Raw genomic sequence first — 17,002 nt, 5'->3', positions numbered from 1 at the left:
TATCTTTAAAAGATTCTTGAATATTTTCCCCCTGTTTCACAACTGCCCCACCCCGTGCAAGAAGTGTATTCATTTCCTAGTCTGCAAAGTTTAAATCTATTTTAACTTTTTCTCCATAATGCAATCCTATTTGAGCTAACTTTTCTTTTTTATACCCTCTCTGATCAAAGTCTATCATCTCTATGATACGAAGACCCAAATGAACATTATGTTCCAAGTGAAGTGTATTTCGCCAAGACTTAGCGTGATTTCTATATGCTTACCCTGCCACTGTGGAAATATATTCCTTATTCTATGACATTTTGTTAATGACTGGACATTGAAAGTGCTTTGTTTACTATTACACTGCCCAAGCTAAATCCATTTATTTACTGATGCCCCAAGTATTTGGCCCATTTCTAATACTTATCGCTGCTGCATTTTATTTGCTGTGTGTCTTCCTAGTTGTAAGGCTGATATAAATCCATGTGACGGAATCACAGAAGTGTTATGACACAGGCATTTACCCAATCATGTCTGCACTCGCTCTCCAAATGAGCATTTTCATAGAATCCCTGCAGTGCAAAAGAGGCCATTCGTCCCATCGAATGCACCGACTCTCCGACAGAGCATCCCACCCAAGTCCTCTCCACTATTCCATTCCCCATGCACCTAACCTACACATCTTAGGACACTAAGGGGTGATTTAGAACGGCTAAGTCACTTAATCTTTTAATTTATTTGTGAGACGTGGGTATCGCTGGCTGGCCAGCATTTATTGCTCATCCCTAGTTGATCGAGGGCAGTTGAGAGTCAACCACATTGTTGTGAGTGTGAAGTCACACATCACATGTGGGCCAGACAAAGTAAGGATGGCAAATTCTCTTCCCTAAAGGACATTAGTGAATCAGATGGGTTTCTACAATCATTGACAATGGTTTCATGGTCATCAGTAGATTCTTAATTCCAGATGTTTTTTGTTGAATTCAAATTCCACCGTCTGCCATGGCGGGATTCGAACCCAAGTTCCCAGAACATTAGCTGAGTTTCTGGATTAATAACTGAGCGATACAACACTAGGACAGCGTCTCCCCTGTGAGCAGGGGGTACATCTTTATGGACCGTGAGAAGAAAGGACTGAGTTGAGGAGGAACTTCTTCACAAAAGGGTTGTGAACCTGTGGAACTGCCTGCCTGATGAAGCAGTTGAGGCTACCTCATTGAATGTTTTTCAGGCAAGGATAGATAAATTTTTGAACAGTAAAGGAATTTAGGGTTATGGTGAGCGGGTGGGTAAATGAGTCCACAAAAAGATCAGCCATGGTCTTATTGAATGGTGGAGCAAACTCGAGGGGCCAGATGGCCTACTCCTGCCCCTAGTTCTTATGATCTTATGATCTTATGCACCTGGAGGAAACACACACAGACATGGAGAGAATGTGCAGACTCCACACAGACAGTCATCCAAGGCGGGAATTATACCTGGATCCCTGACGCTTTGAGGCAGCATTGCTAACCATTGTGCCACCGCGCCACTCTGATTTAGTGCCAAGTTCTACCTTTTCTCCATACACTTGCACATATTTGCAAACACATTGTTGTATTCTGCAAATCCTTTGCTTTTTTTGTGTCACATGCTTTCTATCTAGTTCATTCATAATGCAATGCAAATAAAGTTTGGTCCACCTGGTCCCAAGTTTGACATATGATTTGTTTGCCCTCACCCGGAATCTCTGAAGGTGGGCGGGGGGTTCCTGTCGTAACTTTGGCTTTGTAGCTCTACTCTCTCACTCTGTTCCTCCCAGTGAATGGATACAAGGCAATTAGTTAAGACACATTGTGGAAAAAGAAAATATGCGATGCATGAATCTCCAAGGCGCTTGTGGAAATAACTAACAAACGTTCAAGAAGAATTTTAATAACCATTTTAGATATGCACTGAACATAAACCAACATTGGTTCATAATTTCAGGAACTCATTCCAGTATTTGCATCAGGCACAAGATTTCCGTAAGATGTAGGAATCCCCGCAGAGATTGTTCCGGAAAAAGTGGAATGAATACCAACCGGGATGATTTCTGGGCAGCGATCCAAGAAATACAAAATGGACTAAAAGAATTTAGGGATTTTGTCTTCAACAAAGAAACAAGACTAAGGGTTCAGAAGGGACATAGGACAAGTGCTTAATTTGCTGAAGAACAGTTCCAGTATAAATTAACAAGTTCTTTGTACTTCCCATGAAGCTTGGAATAAGAGGACATGACCACATGAGCTGGAAGAAAAAGCCTAACATGGAATTGGCCATGACTTCTTCCTTCAGAGGATGAGGAAATGGGCAGAACTACTATCGTAATCTGCAATAATAATGGGGCTGCTTTTCCTGTGGTTTGCTTCCAGGGACTGTGGATTCCCTGGGCACAAAGCACAGGATGCAGGGGAAGAGACCTGTTATTCTGGGAGTCCAGCCCAATTCCTGCCTCCTGTAAATAACCCTAGAAAGAATGAAATAGTGTGGGAGGTTTTGAGAGGACAATGTTGTGCGAAGGATGAGGTAAGTAATTTATCTTCTTCACATACAGTTGGCCTGAAATAAAATGGCATAGCTGGAGATGGGTGAATGTGTAGAGTCCAAAGTCAACTTGTGCAAAAGCTAATTTTGTTTGGATGAAGCGCTTGGACATCTGGCCTAATATTTCTTTACGTGGCTCAGATTTTTCTTGATAAGAATTTGCAGAGTGTCTTGGAACATTTTACTTGTTAAACGCACTGTATCGATGCAAGTTGTTATTGTCCTTCTTCTTGACGACAGAGGTTATGGGTGGAATCCTCCCATGCCCCTGTAGGTGGGAGGATAATTTGGCAGGAGATTCGAAAGTCAGTTTTAAATCAATGTGAAATTACAGCGGGATCTTCTGAAGGTGCCCACCATGATCATAAGATCATAAGACATAGGAGCAGAATTAGGCCACTCAGCCCATCGAGTCTGCTCTGCCATTCAATCATGGCGGATATTTTTCTCATCCCCATTCACCTGCCTTTTCCTCATAACTCTTGATCCCTTTATTAATCCAGAACCTATCTATCTCTGTCTTAAAGACACTCAATGACCCGGCCTCCACAACCTTCTGTGGCAAAGAGTTCCGCAGATTCACCACTCTCTGGCTGAAGAAATTCCTCCTCATCTCTATTTTAAAGGATCGCCCCTTCAGCCTGAGGTTGTGCCCTCTGGTTCTAGTTCTTCCTACTAGTGGAAACATTCTCTCCATGTCCATTCTATCCAGGCCTCACAGTATCCTGTAAGTTTCAATAATATCCCCCCCCACCATCCTTCTAAATTCCAACAAGTACAGACCCAGATCCTCAACCATTCCTCATATGAGAAGCTCTTCTTTCCAGGGATCATTCTTGTGAACCTCCTCTGGACTCTTTCGAAGGCTAGCACATCATTCCTTAGATATGGGGCCCAAAACTGCCCACAGTGCTCCAAATGGGCTCTGACCGGAGCCTTATATAGATGGAATCTATATAATCTATATAATCTATATAATCTATCAGGAATCTCGCTGGAGGCTGGCGAGAAATCAATTTCTATCCGGTTAATGGGCTACAGATGACGACCCAACTAAAATCTTGCCCCAGCACCCATGCTCCATTCTCCATGACCGCAGCGAAAAAACACACCTGTCCAGAACACGTCTGCACCAACGTGTGCAGTTGCTGGGACGTACCTGCAGGGGGCCTGAGGCTGCAACCGGAGTTCAGGATGGAGGCCGCCAGTGACCCTGAACCTGGAACAGCACAGCGCTGGATGGTGGGGGAGCATCTATCAGGTGGATATTCCAGCTTCAGTGTCATCGAGGAGGTCCACCTTCCAGCCCCAGTGTGTTCCTGAAGATTCATCTACTTTCCTCAGGAGGTTTTTCTGTCTTTTTTCTTCTTGCATTGAACATGTCAGGAACCTTCTAAATATTGTGCCCAGATATGATGGCATCAATGCAACATTAAGCCTGTCCCGTCACGGAACACAGGGCAAAACCCCTGGATGCATATTTAATTACACCATGGACAGAAGATATTGCACCATATTAGACCATAAGCTATAGGAGCAGAATTGGGTCATTTGGTGCACTGAGTCTGCTCTGCCATTCGATCATGGCTGATACGTTTCACAAACCCATTCTCTCGCTATGGTTCATCATCCATCTTTACAGCAGAAAATATCTCCATCCCTGCTACGGGACTTAGTCCCCAATGGGAGAATTCCACCCCCTTTGTGCAGAAGATGGCATTAAAGTGACATCAATGGGTTTCTGCAGCTGATCCTATAGATTCACAGAAGATGAATGTGTAATATTTTCCTGACTGACTCATCACGTACTTGGTTTCGCTGTGAGTGAGACGTCGGAGCAGTGTAGACAAACAGATTGCTTAGACTAAAATGAAAGCTTGCGTCTCTTGGTCCATTGTTGAATGTCTCTGTTTTAGGTTGGCCTTCGAACCCAGGCATCTTATTGGTCTTGTTGTAGCTACTGATGGATGCTTTTAAAATAAATTTATTTATTAGTATCACACGTGGGCTTACAATAACTGCAATGAAGTTACTGGGAAAATCCCCTAGTTGCCATACTCTGGTGCCTGTTCGGGTACACTGAGGGAGAACGTACTATGGCCAATGCACCTAACTAGCATGTCTTTTGGACTGTGGGAGGAAACCAGAGTACCTGGAGGAAACCCACGCAGAACATGCAGATTCTGCACAGACGGTGATCCAAGCCGAGAATGGAACCCGTGTCCCTGACACTGTGAGGCAGCAGTGCTAACCATGGCGTCACCACCAATGCTGTTTAATGAAACACTTAAACAGCTATTTGAAAGCTAGTGGTCTTCAGAACAATTGAGTATTTTGTTCAATATTTTTGTATAGTTGTAAAACAGAAGAAAAATTGTAGAAAGCAGAGAAAGCAAAATATTCATAGCACAAATGCCTCACTCATGAAGAAAGCACATCATTTTACCTGCGCATTAATCAACATGATTTGAAGATTGATTTGACTTGATTTGATTTGATTATTATTGTCACATATATTAGTATACAGTGAAAAATATTGTTTTTTGCACGCTATACAGACAAAGCATAACGTTCATAGAGAAGGAAAGGAGATATTCAGAATGTAATGTTACAATCATGGTTAGGGTGTAGAGAAAGATCAACTTAGTGCGAGGTAGGTCCATTCAAAAGTCTGATGGCAGCAGGGAAGAAGCAGTCCTTGAGTCAGTTGGTACATGACCTCAGACGTTGTATCTTTTTGCCGACGGCAGAAGGTGGAAGAGGGTGTGTCCAAGGTGCAGGGGGTCCCTAATTATGTTGGCTGCTTTTCCGAGACAGCGGAGAGTGTAGACAGAGTCAGTGGATGGGAGGCTGGTTTGCGTGATGATCTTGGGTAGAGCAGGAGCCAGACCAAGCTCTGATACAACCAGAATGCATCTGTAGAAGTTGGTGAGAGTTGAAGCTGATATGCCAAATTTCCTTAGTCTTCTGAGAAAGTAGAGGCATTAGTGGGCTTTATTAACTATAGTGTCAGCATGGGGGACCAGGACAGGTTGTTGGTGACCGGGATATCTAAAAACTTCAAACTCTTGACCCTTTCTGCTTCATCCCCATTGACAGGGGCATGTTCTCCACTATGCTTCCTGAAGTTGATGACAATCTCCTTAATTTAGTTGACATTTTTGATGCTACTCCTGTAGTCAAAGTATCAGTCTAACGGTTGAGAGAAGCAAACTCGTTGCAAACTATATAGGCAGGCAGTAACCCTTCAGTAGAATTGGCTGTGACTCAAGCTCACGTATTCTGCAGAACAAATGTATATGTAATGGTTTTGTATAATAAATCATTAATGTTTGCCCATAGCATGTAATAGCAAAACTATGCAGCACTAAACAATTACACATGCAGTTTCAAGAGTGCTCGTATTATTGACCCACATTAATTGCAGCAATGAAAATCACATTGCTGTAAAGATAGAGCAAACCTTCCAACTGGGAAATCCAAGGTTGAAAACTGGTCTCGCACTCAAGTTTCCCCTAAAGGATAACTTTTTTGGCTAGACCTGTTCCAATGAAGACTGATAAGTAACACACACACATGGAGGGGCCTTTGCCCACACACATATCAGTAGCCGGTGCAATAAAATAGCAACTTTTCAAAGTTTTTTGGAGACACCTGCTGGTTAGAATGCATTGCATTGGTGACCAGCGACCGTTCACGTTCCTTGGAGACAATTGGGGTCGACTAGAAATGCAAAACAACTCATTGCGATGAGCCGTTAAGGATTACTTGGCGGTGTATTTTGATGCTTTAGCCCTCCATTTTGAGAACTTGAACTAAGCCCAGCAATGGTAGAAAGCCTTTGATTGAAGCCCATAGATACGTTTAGAAAAAAATGGGACCCAGTGCTCTCATTCTGGGACCCAGTGCTCTCATTCAGCCCCGTCCTAATGGCATTTTGAGTTCTCATTTCCCTCATTCAAAAAGCCCAGGTTCACTTAAGACGTACAGTTTGGCATTGCGGTACAAAGTGTCAATTTCGCTGAGTTTCGACTAACTGTTAACCGATGTGAATGGTTGCCACAGTTTGATTTATAATAAAAATGGTTGCAGCTATTTTACAGGCATGTGCAAGAGGTCACTTCCTTGCTTCTGCGGGTGTCAGGTTTAGGGTAAGCCACACTGTTTGAAAAGAAAACCTGAGCCTTTATGGGACATGGTGGCTCAGTGTGTTAGAACACTCACTTTCACCTCTGGGACCTGAGCTTGAGTGCAGCCCAGACTGAAAGGATTAAAGTTACTCCTCGCTGCCCCCTCTAAAGATCTTAAAGAAAGTGAGTTCCAGGCTGTGTCAGGGAAGTTTCTAAAAGGTACAAAATACGCAGTACAAAATTATCTCTATCCACCACTAAATTGGCAAGCTGAGGCAGTGACTGGTAGTGATACGAGAGAAAAAGAACTTCTAATGTTCGAGTTCATTAAGCAAAGACAGAATAGAGGTTTTACTGTTGGAAACTGCTGTCTGCGGATCCCTGAGGCTCTAGTGAAGATTTTTCAAAGCGGGGGTGGGGGTTGGGGGGTATTGGGGGGGTGGGGGTCAAAAAATAATCAGTAACACTGCTGGGCTCTTGCTGAACATGTTTTACAACAGTGACAGAAAGACATCTTTCAATAAAAGTAACATGCAACACCACAATTAGTCTCAGACGGGACTAATTATATAACAATTCATTTTGGCCAGTAGGGAAGGAGCCTCGGTTATGTTTGCCTCTTGAGAGCTGTGCGGTTTGCAATTAATAATGGGGAGGAGGTTCCATGGTCGAAACAGGAGAGACTGAACAAGCAGTAGCCGGAGGTGGGCTTAGCATGAGCTTGGGAGGCAGGAGCAGAACATGGTCAGTATATATGCAGGCTGCCTCATCCAGGAGGAGAGTGCCGATGGAGAAGAACTGAGAGAGTCACAAAGATCACCAAATGGTGGCACAGTGACACAATGCTTAGCATCAGGGACCTGGGTTCGATTCCCAGCTTGGGTCGCTGTCTGTGTGGAGTTTGCATGTTCTCCCTGTGTTTGCATGGGTTTCCTCTGGCTGCTCTGACTTCCTCCCACAGACCAAAGATGTGCAGGTTAATTGGATTGGCTATGCTAAATTGCCCCTTAGAGTCAGGGGGATTTGCAGGATAAATATTTGGAATTATGGTGATAGGGCCTGGGTGGGATTGTTGTCGGTGCAGACTTGATGGACCAAATGGCCTCTTTCTGCACTACAGGGAATCTATGAAATAGTAGCGACCAAAATTTTGAGCAATAGTTTGTGAGTGTTTCTTATCTTCTACTATTCTCCAGTTTTGGGGTGAGATGAGGGGTTTTAGATTCTAGACCTTCTCATGGGAAAAAAACATATTTGATGCCATGTTTGTTCAGAATCTACAGTTGTTGATTCCAGATCGTAGCACCGTAATTTAGATGGAGAGTCCATGATTATTACTTCATGTGAAAATGGATCCTTTGACAGAAAACATTTGAGAATCACTGCAGTTTGTAAATGGCAATATATCTTATCTAAAAATAGTTGATGCTGACAGTGAGTGCATTAAGCGAAGTAGTTCCTTTCCTTTCTTCAGAACAGAGCCCCCTCAGTTTGCTAAGTACAAATTCAACACATAAAATAGGTTGTCTGTGGCCGACTGTGAAAGAGAATATTGAGCACGTTCAGTGTTGTAATGCTGCCTTTGCAATCAACTTACTGTTAGAGTTAGGGATACAAACTGACACTCAGGCACATCATGATAGGCAATAACGCATAGCCATTTGTTCACTTGTGTCATATTTCTGTCGTTTCTACTCTCCGCTTTTTATCGTCCAGATTAAGGTTTGTGATGTTTGTCTCTGATGGGACTTTTTTGCAGCTTCTATTTTGGTCCTTAGGCAATGCAGGGGGCAAGGTTTTCTTCATCCCAACCCCTCATTTCCCTTCACAGCTTCACCTGCTAATGCAGCTGAAGAGCTGAAAGAGCTAAATTCTGGAGGTGAGGTGAGAGCTTAAATGTTGACTCCCTGCACCACCCACCCAGCAGTGTGGACCATATACAGGGTGCCCAGTAGCAACTCACTAAAGCTCTTTTGATGGTACCTTCCAAATCTTTGACCCTCACCACCTAGAAGGACAAATTTATTTTATTTATTGATTAGTATCACAAGTACAAACACTACAATGAAGTTACTATGAAAGTCCCCCAATCACCACACTCCAGCGCCAGTTTGGGTACACTGAGGGAGAATTTAGCATGGCCAATGCACCTGACCAGCACATCTTGCAGACTGTGGGAGGGAACAGGAACTTCCGGAGGAGACATGGGGAGAATGTGCAGTATCTGCACAGACAGTGACCCAAGCCAGGAATCGAACCCTGGCGCTATGAGGCAGCGGCGCTAACCATTGTGCCACCGCGCTGTCCTCCACCACTTGCAAGTTGCCTTGCAAGCCACTCACCACCCTGACTTGGAGTTACATCACTGCTCCTTCACTGTCACTGGGTCAAAATCTTGGATCTCCTTCCCTAACAGCACTGGGTGTACCTACACCACACTGACTGCCTTCAGACGGTTCAAGAAGGCAGCTCACCACCATTTTCTTGAGGACGATTAGGAAAGGCAATCGCCAGTGATGCCCACAGCCCATGAAGGAATGAAAAAAAGCTCAGATTGGGCAAGTCCATGAGTGCTTACACATTTTGTTTAGAAGTGAGTCATTTGTGTCAAGGCTGTTCGATGTTTTGATTCACATAATCAAGATTAAAGTGAAACCAGTACTTCATGCTGCTGAATGAACCCCATTTGTGAACAATTGTCAGTGTCGCATGCACTTAGCCAGTGTTATTTTTGATTAGATTTTCAAAGCTGAGCTGAAATAGACTTTGCAGCTTTCAGAGTCTCTGCGCATTAACCAACAAAATCAACATCTGCAAAAGGAATTTTACTGTAACTTCTCCTCATTCAGAGCAATCAAGTAGAAATACAGAACCAAACATTTCCTTGCGAGCTGTACTTTCCAACTACATTCACTGGTTAAAACCTGTGATCTTGCTCATGGAATGCTAAAAGCCAACATGGGTTTCAACTTTGACCTCAGCATCTTGAGAGACTATAGCTAAATGAGACAGAATGTAGATTTCGGTAGGAGGGCAAAGGTTAAAATCATTTTTCTGGCGTTTGATATAACATCCGATGGCACATTTTCATCCCCAACTGATGCAGGAAGCGATCTTGACATGGGAAAGTTCTCCGCTGCAGACTGCGTGCTGACTAGAATATTCATCGTGCTGCACTTTGTTTAAACTCCAGAGTTTTTAATGTTAATTATGTTTTCGCAGGAGTGTGACCAGGTTCACATCGACGATGTATCTTCGGATGACAATGGGCAGGATTTGAGGTGAGCTGCTCGCTGTAAATAAACCCCGCGCGGGCTGCTGTATTCTTCAGAATGTCAGCTGTGCACTAATTAATGGAACTAATGCCACTAACAGTCTTCCTCTCTCCTCCCACACAGCACGTATAACTTTGCAACAGATGGTTTCCAAACAGCAGCAGTTGGTGGAAACCTTTGTATAGGCTCTGGTGTGCATGGGGGTGTAGATTGGATGAGGAAATTAGCATTCCGCTATCGTCGAGTAAAAGAAATGTACAACACTTACAAAAACAACGTCGGGGGCAAGTATCCGCAATTTAATAAAATGCTGAAATCTTTCTTATCGCAACGGGAAAGTTCTGTCACAAGTCAGACAATGGACAGTTCAACTCCAGAATGAGTCAAGAGGAGCCCTTCAAGTTCCACCCTATTTGACTGCTCTTGCACTTAAGATAGAAATCCTATTTGTATCTCCCAAATGAGAAATTCCTTTCAAAGGGAAAAAGCAGGATGCCATTAAAGAAAAAAAAAACAGATAAAGGATAGCACAATGATTCTGGACTATTTCTGGATTTTTCCACAAGTAAATCATAGAACATTCAACCATATTGCACAGGAATAGGAACCTCGGCCCACAATGTTGTGCCGAGCATGATGCCAAATCAAACTAATCCCTGCTGCCTGCCCTTGGTCTATATCTCTCTATTCCTTGCATATTCATGTGCTTATCTAAAAGACCCTTAAACACCCCTATTATATCTGCCTGCACCACCACCTTGGTAGCGTGTTCCAGGCATCTGCCTCTCTCTGTGTAAAAAAACTTGCCCTTCACATCTCCTAGAATCATTTGAACTTTTCCCCCCTCTCACCTCACATGCCTCCCAGAATTTCAACTCTGGGAAAAAGATTCTGACTGTCTACCCTATCGATGCCTACAATGAAGTTACTGTGAAAGACTTGTTGTAGACTTGTTATAACTCTAATGTTATGGACTTCTATCAGGTTCCCCACCTCAGCCTCCGCCACTCTAGAGAAAACAACCCTAGTTTGTCCAGCCTCTCCTCACAGCTCATCTAACCTTTCTGAAGAGTAAAGTAAACATAGTAATTCATCACGAGCACAACAGTCTGTATCATTTCTGTTGTCGAATCCATATCCAGCCTCACACAATGTCGCCAAAAATGCCGATCTGTTACTCTTTATCTCTCTTGCTGGTTAGTTTTGACTATGGAACTGTGCAATAACCAACACAAGGTGAAAATCAGCGACTCTCCTTAAGCCTGTGTTCTTTGTCATTGCGTAGGTTTAATTGGGACACCCAAGAGGGAAGGCTGGCTGCAGCTGAGGGCAGATATGGAGGCTCTAACTGATCTGTGGCTGACACATGCACTGAAAGCACTCAGTCTAATTAACTCTAGGTAAGTAATGTTTAGCTCACTGGCACCTCTTAACCAGCTAGATGTTGAAAGCATGCTGTTGGAGTGAAAAGCAGCAAATTAGCTGCTTTAGATCTTCGGAGTCTTACAAACTGCTTCTCTTGGTGGTTCTGTGTAATTTAGTTTCGCCCTGACTTTAACAGGCGTATTTGATCCTAGTTTGTCACCATTAATATAGGTAACAGGATTGGTATTGGGATATGTTCAATTCCTAGTCTGCTTCGTATCACCTGCTCTGAACTGGAATGATATTAAGGATGTTTCGATTCATAGAATCACAGAACGATAGAGTGCAGAAGAGGGTCTTCAGCCCATCGAGTCTGCGCCAACACATGTGAAACACCTGACCTCCCAGTTAATCTCACTTGGCCCATAGCCTTGAATGTTATGCCGTGCCAAGTTCTCACTCAGTTTAAAGGATGTGAGGCAACCCTCCTATACCACCCTCCCAGGCAGTGCAGACCAGGCCATCACCACCCTCTGGGTAAAGGCCTTTTTCCTCACATCCCCTCCTAAACCTCCTGCCCCTTACCTTGAACTTGTGTTCCCCTCATGACTGACCCTTCAACTAAGGGGAGCAGCTGCTCCTTATCCACTCTGTCCATGTGCCTCATAATCTTGTACACTTCAATCAGGTCGCAACCAGCACCTCCCCTCCCCGCACTCCCCCCCCCATCCCCAGTCTTCTCTCCTCCAAACAAAACAACTCAAGCCTGTCCAAACTCTCTTTATAATGTAAATGTTCCAACTCAGTCAGCATCCTGGTGAATCTCTCTGCACCCCCTCCAGTGCAGTCACATCCTTGCTATAATATAGCAAACAGAACTGCACAAAGTACTCTAGCTGTGACCTCACCAGAGTTCTATACAACTCCCTACTTTTGTAATCTATGCCTCAGTTGATAAAGGCAAGTGGCCCATACGCCTTTTTTACCAACCTACTAACATTCCCTTCTGTCTTCAGATATCTATAGACAAACACCACAGTTCCACAGAACTTCCTGGTGTCATGCCGTTCATTGAATACTTGCTTGTCAAATTTCTCCTTCCAACGTGTATCACCTCACACTTTTCAGGGTTAAATTCCATTTGCCACTTATCTGCCTATTTGACTCTCCCGTCTATATCTTCTTATAGCCCAAGACACTCAACTGACCTAAGTATCTCTTGAGTGAGAGAACAAATTAAGCAACTTAGTCTTCACCTCCTGATTTCTGTCAGATAGCCGCTGTTGGAATGTTTGTGCATGCATGGGTTTTCTAGCCAAATAGCCTGTCAGAGCTCACTGCCAAGGCAACCCCACAATGTGCAATGTCCAAAGATGTGCAAGTTAGTTGGATTGGCCATGGTAAATGCATGGGGTTACGGATAAAGCACAAAAGGGAAGGGCCTGGGTAAGATGCTCTTTCAGAGAGTCGGTGCAGACTCGATGGAGAAAATGGCCTCCTTCTACATTGTGGGGATTCTATGGATTCTAACTGCCACTTGAGCAACTTGTCAAGACTGAACAGATTCATTCGAAATTTTGTTTGGCAAGAGAGTAAATTGGTGAAAAATGGAGAAAACAAGTAGCAGATTGAGCTTACATAAATGACTTGCTTTGGATATGAAGATGATGCACGCTGGTGTGATTTCTATTCTTATTTGTTCATGGGATGTGAGCATTGCTGGCTTGGCCAACATTCATTATCCATCTCTAAGTGCCCTCGAGAAGGAGGGTGAGACACTTCCATGAACTGCTATTGCCTATCTGTGAACACTACTATAAGGAGGGAATTCCAACATTTTGGCCAAATGAAGATGAAGGGATGATGTGTGACTTGTAGGGAAGTTTGGAGGTGGTCTTGTTCTTGTGTGCCTGCTGCTTTTACCCTGCTAGATGTTTGTTTTAAAGTTTATTCATTAGTGTCACAAGTAGGCTTACATTAACACTGCAATGAAGTTACTGTGAAGATCTCCTAGTCGCCCCATAGGGGCGCTTGTTCGGGTACACTGAGAGAGAGACATGGACAATGCACCTAACTAGCATGTCTTTTAGACAGTAGGAGGAAACTGGAGCACCTGGAGGAAACCCATGCAGACACAGGGAGAAGGTGCAAACTCCACACAGGGATCCAAGCCAGGAATCAAACCCAGGTCCCTGGCACTATGAGGCAGCAGTGCTAACCACTGTGCCACCATGCCACCCTAATGATACAACTGTAGCTTTTGAAGATGATGTGGAAGAAGCCTAGACAAGCGTGATTTATAGATGACATTCATTACAGCCACATTGCACCGGTGATGGACAGGGTGGTGGGTGGATGGGTGTCAAACAAGCAAGTTCCTTTATCCTGGATGTCGATGCTCAAGATTGAGAAAGTGCTGAGACAAAGTGGAGGTATGTGTTAGAAAGCAGGGCATCGCGGGCACTGCAGGTAGGAACAGCATTTCAAAGGTGATTGTAAAAAATTGAGTTGGTTTCTTTTACAGATCAAATTGTGTGAATATTCTCGTTACAACAACACAGCTGATACCTGCCCTCTCAAAGGTATTGTTATACGGACTGGGGACAGTCTTCCCAATAGAAAATATTTACAGCGCTACAAAAACGGGTAAGCAGATGTGAATTTTAAAGACGTTATGAAATTATTTAATTCTGCATTATAGATGATGATCACCTTCTGGATGACATGTCATGTGTGTAAACGATGGTCAGATAAAGGCAAACAGAGAGAGGTTTTGTCAAGCTATAGGGTTGTCAAACTAATGTTGACTGTAGAACTTGCATGATCAACACTGATAGATAATTGAATTTAAACTAAAATTAAACATTTGAATTGAATGTAAGTAGTTAGGCAATGTAAGACAAATAATTTGGATCACAAACAAGAAAGAGACAGTGCAGCCTAATCACATTAATGGTTCTAAAGGGCCTAATGGTATTTTTTAGCCTAATTGCATTGTGACTGTACAGGGGACATGCTCTTTTTAACTATACTGCTCTGAGACATAGTTCAACCCACGACAGCAATGATAGACATTTATGGGTTATCTTGATATTAAATATATTTCCATTGCATACTTTTGAGTCATGTCCCATGAGTATTTTACACAAGTGGCAGCCACTTATCAAAATCAAACTTGTATGCAAACACTTTACAAAGTTATTACTGCTCACCGAGATTGGAGCACTGTTATTTGTAATGCTTACCTTTAGGGAAGGAAAGCTGCTTTGAAAGAATAATTCAAAGGTTTGGAAGAAAAGCCGTCTACATTGTGGTGGGAGATGGGGTTGAAGAAGAACAAGCAGCAAAAAAGGTAAGCCTCTCATATTGAACTTCAACCCATTCCAAGCAGATTAAGTTTACTATTATTACTGTTATAATTTTAATTATTATTACTATTAAAAGTATTCAAGCAATGCAGTTTATAGAACCATAGCGTCATTACAGTGCAAAAGAGGCCATTCAGCCTATCGTGTCTGCAACAACTTGCCGAGAGAGCGGCAAACCCTGCAACTCCTCCCATTCCTGTAACTCCACCCCATTAATCTGCCTAACCTACACATCTTAGGACATTAAAGGGCAATTTAGCATGATCAATCCACCTAACCCGCACATCTTTGGGCTGTGGGAGGAAACTGGAGCACCCAGAGGAAACCCACACAGACACAAAGAGAGAATGTACAGACTCTGCACAGGCAGTGTCCCAAGCCAGGAATCGAACCCGGGTTCCTGGCACGGTGAGGTAGCAGTGCTAACCATTGTGCCACCGTGCCATCCTATAAGCTCAGAGATTCATGAGAAATAGTTTGTTGCTTATGTTCCTCGTGGTTTTTACACCATTTGCATTACATTTACATGGGTCAGTTGGTCCTAAGAGATGGGCGTGTGCCACCCCGAAGGGACGGGCGGTGGCTTCCATCGCCCTCAGCTGATCGGAAGGTTCAGATCCCCGAATCCAGAGTGGCGAAGACGGGCGCCTCCCAGCGTCTAGTGCGGTAATGCAAACGACCCTGGAGAAGCCAGCCTGAGCCCCGGGAAGAGTTCTATGATAATGATGTGTAGGTTTTTATTACAGAAGAAAGAAAATCTTGTTTTCTTTACATTTCTTCTCCAGAGAGGATTTGTAACTGAGAACTCCCCATTCCTTGTCTGACAAACAGCCTCTTGACAGAGGAAGATCTGTGTCCTGGACATCCACTTGACTGCCTGATTCAATTTTCAGTCACTCATTTAAAAGCGAGCCTAGCTTTTGTGCACAAAGCAGATAAGCTATTCACAACAAAAACAGGAAATGCTGGAAAATCTCAGCAGGCCTGGCAGCATCTGTGTGGAGAGAATCTCTCTATTGCCTCCCCACGGATACTGTGAGGACCTGCTGAGATTTTCCAGCATTTTCTGTTTTTGTATCAGATCCCAGCATCCGCAGTATTTTTCTTTTACCTGCAGATGTGCTATTTTGTTCAAATATGCAAATTTCCCTATGCCGGGTGTAGGACCCAATAAATAGATGAACAGAGAATGTACCATTCATACTGGTTCCAATAATACAGATGTCGAACTGCCTAACGGATAGTCCTCTCTGTAAGCTACGTGGAGAAAGCTAAGTTGCCGTTTCCTTTAATCAATCCCTCCAAATTCCTCAGTCTCATTCTGCCCTTCCCGTCTCTGCCAACTGGTCCTATCTGCCAGCTAGCTCCGGGAAAATGATGCCAAACAGAATCCCTTCATGAGGGACATTACAGATCCAAGCTGGCAAGACAGTCCATACTCCTATCTGGTCTCAGTCAAGCCAGATCTAAGCTGATAGGATGAGGCATTCCACTCCCTCCCAGGCTCGATCTGAGCTTCTTCTTAGCCTAAAGACTGAGTCGGTTTTTTAAAAGTTGCTTCAAGTAGAGCCTCAGTGTAACCTCATTGGCTTTGACCAAGTGCATGACCTGATATACACTTGATCTTAGCCAAGGGGCCAAGAAGCTCTCCAACTTTATTTTTGTTATATCCAATTGAAAACCAAATTGTTCCAATCAAAATCCCTACAGGAGAGACGATACAGACCCAAGCTGACAAGACAGGGCCCATTCTTCCTGTCTTGGGCTCAATCTACATGATCCAAGCTGATAGGAGCGGGCATGGCACCCCCTCCAGTGCTTGATCCGAGCTTCATCTTAGCCAAAAGGCCTAGATGGCGGTTTTTAAAAATTGCTTCAAATGAGGCCTCAGTGTAACCTCATTGATTCCTGTCATGCGCAGGATCAAACTTCTACTTCTGCCAGATGTCTCTTACATTTCATTCTTGCCAACCTTGGTGATGCCCTGTACCCTAAGCCTCGGTTCTATACATTGGTTTCTCAAATAAATAGCAAACTATAAGATGCTCTTAAAGACATTTTTCCAACTACAAATAGGTCCCAACCTGATAGCACCCTAAAACTAGATGCCAGTTCTTCCCAATTACCTTTGAAATATATTGCTGATGTATTCTAATTTGATGGACTGGCAGTGGTATTCCATAACTCCACACATCATAACATTGGGATGTTGTCATTGCATACAGTATCATATTCTGAGCCTTAATCTTGTTGAAACAAATATATATATATCATTGCATACTGTTACAGGAGAACTACCCTTCACTACTGTCAAATT

The 17,002-nt window shown here is 43.5% G+C and overlaps 1 protein-coding gene across 5 annotated transcripts in view; it reads left to right on the top strand.

Annotated features, from left to right (window-relative positions):
* Nucleotides 1-17,002, top strand: part of LOC145353846 (protein phosphatase EYA2-like) — a 237,977-nt gene that overhangs the window by 215,235 nt on the left and 5,740 nt on the right. For all 5 annotated transcript variants that reach the window (XM_080204725.1, XM_080204728.1, XM_080204727.1 and 2 more), the window contains exons 12-16: nucleotides 9,900-9,958; nucleotides 10,076-10,236; nucleotides 11,238-11,352; nucleotides 13,842-13,963; nucleotides 14,569-14,669. In XM_080204725.1, coding sequence (XP_080060851.1) covers nucleotides 9,900-9,958; nucleotides 10,076-10,236; nucleotides 11,238-11,352; nucleotides 13,842-13,963; nucleotides 14,569-14,669 — 558 coding nt within the window. The remainder of the gene's footprint in view (nucleotides 1-9,899; nucleotides 9,959-10,075; nucleotides 10,237-11,237; nucleotides 11,353-13,841; nucleotides 13,964-14,568; nucleotides 14,670-17,002) is intronic.

The sequence above is a fragment of the Carcharhinus amblyrhynchos genome, chromosome 16, assembly GCF_965287045.1.
Source record: "Carcharhinus amblyrhynchos chromosome 16, sCarAmb.v2.hapA, whole genome shotgun sequence".
Taxonomy (NCBI): domain Eukaryota; kingdom Metazoa; phylum Chordata; class Chondrichthyes; order Carcharhiniformes; family Carcharhinidae; genus Carcharhinus; species Carcharhinus amblyrhynchos.
Note: the sequence above shows the minus strand (reverse complement) of the source record. Positions and strands in the feature narration are given on the sequence as shown.